Here is a 5,044-nt window from a genome sequence, read left to right as displayed (position 1 = left end):
CACAAACTGTGACAAGAAATTGAAAACGATGGGGGACAACGCGCAGAAACAAACGCACGGCGAAATGCTACTGAGTACCGTACGTGCAATTATTTGCGGCTCGAGTAATTGCGGGAAAACTAACGTTCTTACAAACTGTTGGAAAATCCGCACGGTGTACGTTTCAAGAACGTTTATATTTATTCAAAGTTGTTGCAACAGTTTAAATATCAATACTTGGAGAATTTATTAACGCCAATAGATGAAATTGGTTATTTTACGTTTTCCAACAACAGCGACGTTGTTCCACTGAGCGAGGCGCGTCCGAATTCGATCTTTGTCTTTGACAACATTGCGTGCGATAAACAAGATGTGATGAGAGAATATTTGTTTTTCGATGTGTCGCCACTCAAAAGTTGACTGTTTCTATCTCTGTCAGACGTACGCGAGTATTCCTAAACATCTGATACGCGATAACGCAAATCTCCTAATCTTTTTTAAACAGGATGTTACCAACCTCAAACACGTTTACAACGATCATGTAAACATCGATATGTCGTACGACGAATTTTGTACTTTGTGCCGTGCTTGTTGGCAACAAAAGTATGGATTTCTAGTATGAATTTATAGACGAAGACACCTCGCTTAATAATGGACAATACAGAAAAGGATTAAACGAGTTTGCGGTACCAAAAAACTGTTAGTCGTTATCAATACATCAACGTTAAATAAACGTTAACATAGCGGAAAATAAAGATTTACGCGAACGTAAAAAGATTGCAAGGAAGATTAAAAAGACGAACGAGGTGATCCGCAAGAAACATCGCGCTTCAAAGACCGGCAAGATCGAGGAGGAAATTGCGATGGAGACATGTTTCAAGTCTATCATCAAACCTGAAACAGTTCGCCGAGAAATCTTAGCCGATTAAGAGAGAGATTAAAAATATCAAGGCAGAAATGTCAAAAAATATTAAGAAAAAACAAAGTGATAGCAACGACAACGACGACGATTCTTACAAATGGCTGACAGAAACATCGGGAAAAAAGGAACGTTTGGAACAATCGAACGTCACGTTGGAGTCTTCTATGCTTCATTCTACGATAGAACAATCGACGGAAACACCAAAAGTAACGGCATTTACGCCACGGAAGAAGTTAAATTTCGACGATAAATCACCGTTTGAAACGTTCGTCAAAGAAGTTGTGCAAACGCAAGAAGGTCGTAAAACTCTGTTCGGTCAATTGGGACCATTGGGACGAAAGTACATAGGCCAGTTTCTCGGTGGCGATGACGTCACTGCTATTGATAAGATATATGTCGTCTATTTCGCTGAAGATTGCACAAAACTTGGCGATAAAAAATTTGACATCGACAGAGACGACTCCATAAACATTGACAAAGTACGATACGCTGGTGCGCCAGGATTGTACAAACTGATTTTCAAGAAAATTTTTGATGAAATTGTATACACCGAAGATGACAAACAACAGTATAAAGATATAGTGTTGGCAACGAATGCTTACAGGCGTGGTTTCAAAGCCAATAATCCCATCAGGGGTAACAGAGGATACAAGTATAGGTACATCGGTTCGCTCGTATCTACGTATAAACATGGCAAGAGTGCAGGTATGATATTATCTACCATGAGATTGACCGATAATAAGATAGATTATAAGCACTGGGATGATCCCAACAAATTAGTAGATTGCCTACAATTATTAGACGTTTCTTACCGTCCGGGCAACGACGTTTACGGCAACGAGATGCTGTCCATCGTGAATGAACTTTGCAAAGCCGGCTTAATTATAAATTAAATCGCGTACTCACAAAACGAATCAGACGAGAGGTTGACTTTGTTCGAGAAGGACGTGCGAATATTGCGATAAACGACAAAATAAGTGACAAATGAGTCAAAAAGACGGTTACGAACGTCTAATGAATGATTTCAAACGGTTCTTAAATAAAAATCGGACGGTTTAAGAACGGTTATTTAAATAATTACCGATCGACTCAGGATTGCTACAAAAAGATTCAAGAACGAGTGAAGGATGGTTATCGAACGGTCGTAGATCGGATCAAGAAAAAATGAATAAGAAAAATTATCTAATCTACAAATACCGGAAGACAAGGAAATAGTATTAAAGAATGATAAAAAATACTGATAAACAATAATGTTTGACAAATAACGTTTTAATATAAATTACATTGCGTATCTGCGAAACGAGTCACTCGTTTATGCGCCGAAACATGATTTCATCGAAGAAAATTAGTTTTGAGAGACGACGGCTCGTCGAAGAATTGCACGCGCCAGCTAGACGCAATTTTCCAAGAAAACGCGTTATAATCAAAGGATTCGACGATTGGTGGCAAGCTGATATCGTCGAGATGCGTTCATATTCGACTAATAACAAAAGTAATCACTACATACTTACCATCATCGATGCGTTGAGCAAATACGCCTAGGCATTATCTCTAAAGAGCAAGGCTGGTAAAGAAACGGTTGATGCTATTGCCAAGATAATTCGAGAGAGCGGGAGATGTCCGAAAAACTTGCAAATGGATATGGGCAAGGAGTTTTATAACGTCGATTTGCAGAAACTCTTGAAAAAGCACAACATTATTCTACGTATTCGATTTTAAAAGCATCGATCATTGAAAGGTGGAATAGAACACTGAAAGTGAAGATGTGAAAGATGTTTACGTTGCAAGGATTGTACAAGTGGGTCGATAAACTGCCGCGTCTGGTTTTTGAATACAATTTGCGGAAACATCGCACTATCGATATACCACTTACCGACGTAAATCCAGTTATCGCTGAAAAGCTGTTGGACACAGTGTATAACCACGTTAAAATTGCAAGGCTAGCAAAATTCAAAGTTAGCAATTTGGTACGCGTGAGCAAAACTGCATTTGAGAAGGGGTACACCCCTTATTGGATCACCAAGGTGTTTAAGATTGTTAAAGTGCAGCGTGTATATCTCGTCACATATTTTCTCAAAGATTATTGTGGAAAAAACGTTTTTGGCGCCTTTTACGAATTTGAACTACATCGTGCTACTCATCCGGATGTTTATTTAATCGAGAAAATTTTGCTCAAGGAAGGAAACAAGGTTTACGTCAAGTGGCTGGGATTCAATGGATCAGACAATTCGTGGATAAATAAAAAAGACTTTATTTGATTTATTTTGTATGAAACATATATTGTGAACAATATAAATGTATACATAGAAAATATACACATACACAATTGTACACATTTTTTAAAAGTGGAATAAAAATTGTACATCATATAAAATAAAGCATACATATAAAAGGAACATACTTGCATGTGCTATAAGAGAAACATCTTTATAAAATTGTAAAAACGTACATATAAAAAAATATAATCATAAAATTTTAAAACATACATATAAAATATTGCAATACATATTAAAATGGTATTCGTCAATGTCCCCATGGTAACATCTCTGTTATATAACATCTATGTAATGGTAAAACGTACTATTTATCTTTATACGGACTAAGAACAGTTTTTGATTCGCTAATTGTAAACATTTCATGAAGCTTTGATCTTATACACGATTGGCGACGAGTTAATTTTATTTCGTTGTTCAACCATCGCGTATAATCTTCAAAAATAATAGTTTGCGCCACAACGTTACATTTCACGTCTTTTGCCTTTTTCGTATCCTTTTTGCCATCCACTCTTATAGCATACATTTTTGCTCTGAGTCCAACGAATTCGGTTATAATCAAACCATTGTTTTTGTCTTTCATTAGACCGGGAACTTTTTTGTTAGCGAGAGGCATACCGTATACGTTATTGGATAATCGTTCGTATCAAATTTATTAATATCACTTTTCATATGCTGTATATATCGTCATACGTATTTATGCTGTATATATCGTCGCACTTGATGACATAGATGAGGCTGTCGGTATCTGTATAAAGTTTTTGACATTTATCTTAATATAAAGGCAGCATATAATTGTAATGAAATTCGTAAAGGCAGATTTTTAAAATGTCGAGTATGCACATACCCACGTAAATGAGCTTATTGAATTTCACCGCAAGTTTACGCAATTCGACGGCAACTAAATTTTTCGCAAAAACGCTGCGACTATGAAAGTTGGGCTTTGCAATCATTGCCTCCGCACCATAACGTCCTTTTTATTTCGTCAATAATTTCACGTCAACGTGATTACGTAAATTTTCCATTGTTTTACCAAACACGGCATTGTTTATCAATTTATATAAATTTTTCTTAAAAACATTTTTCGCGTTTATCCTAAATCTTGTATTTAGTTCAGTATAATCGCGGAGCCAAGTGGATTGAGCGAATTGAAGCACGCGGTATATCTTTACGATAACAAGTTCATGACGCAGACATTGCTGCAAGTTACGGTAATGGATAATGTATCGCTTTTTATCATAAACAGTCGGGAGTAGTTGATTTTGTCGCTTGCCAGGCGACTTATCGCGTGAAGGGCAGAATGGTAAATCCGTGTGTTGATCGTGTAAGTGTTTTGGATACTCGAGATCGACTTCTAATATACACCCGATAGATGCATCCACAGAGATCGCGTTCACGTTAAAATTCTTAATGTCTTTGACCCATTGAAACTCTCAAATGTAATAGCTGACACATCGCGTATCCATACAAATTGTTTATGTCAAAGTACGTTAAATAAAACGACGGTTTCGATGGATCGTACAATTTTATGTACTTATTATCTTTGCGTATCTGTGAGAGCATTGGCTGAGCCCGCCACGAATTCCATGTTCGACAAATAACAACATATCAATATTTGTAAGCAATTTGAATTTTACTTTTGTATATTTAAGCATTGCATCCCATGTGTATCCTAAAAGAGTATAATATCGCGCGGGATCGAGGTTATAACTCTGAATGCATTTTTTGCGGAATTGTTCAAATATATCGGCCAATAACAAGATATCCGTTTTCAAATATAGATCGCTGTATTCACCCAGGGTTTCATTTCAGAGAACCGCTGCCAAACGTTACTGGCGTGAGCGTAATCATCTTCTGATACTGTTTGCCC

The 5,044-nt window shown here is 37.0% G+C and overlaps 1 protein-coding gene across 1 annotated transcript; it reads left to right on the top strand.

Moving 5' to 3' along the window:
* Nucleotides 1-2,673: 2,673 nt before the first annotated feature.
* LOC105194184 lies at nucleotides 2,674-3,159 on the top strand. The gene has a single exon (XM_011158956.1). The coding sequence runs from the start codon at nucleotides 2,674-2,676 to the stop codon at nucleotides 3,157-3,159; it is 486 nt and encodes a 161-aa protein (XP_011157258.1).
* The last annotated feature ends 1,885 nt before the right edge of the window (nucleotides 3,160-5,044 follow it).

The sequence above is a fragment of the Solenopsis invicta genome, chromosome 4, assembly GCF_016802725.1.
Source record: "Solenopsis invicta isolate M01_SB chromosome 4, UNIL_Sinv_3.0, whole genome shotgun sequence".
In the NCBI taxonomy this organism is placed as follows: domain Eukaryota; kingdom Metazoa; phylum Arthropoda; class Insecta; order Hymenoptera; family Formicidae; genus Solenopsis; species Solenopsis invicta.
The sequence above is the reverse complement of the archived record's forward strand: the minus strand, read 5'-3'. Positions and strand labels throughout refer to the sequence as shown.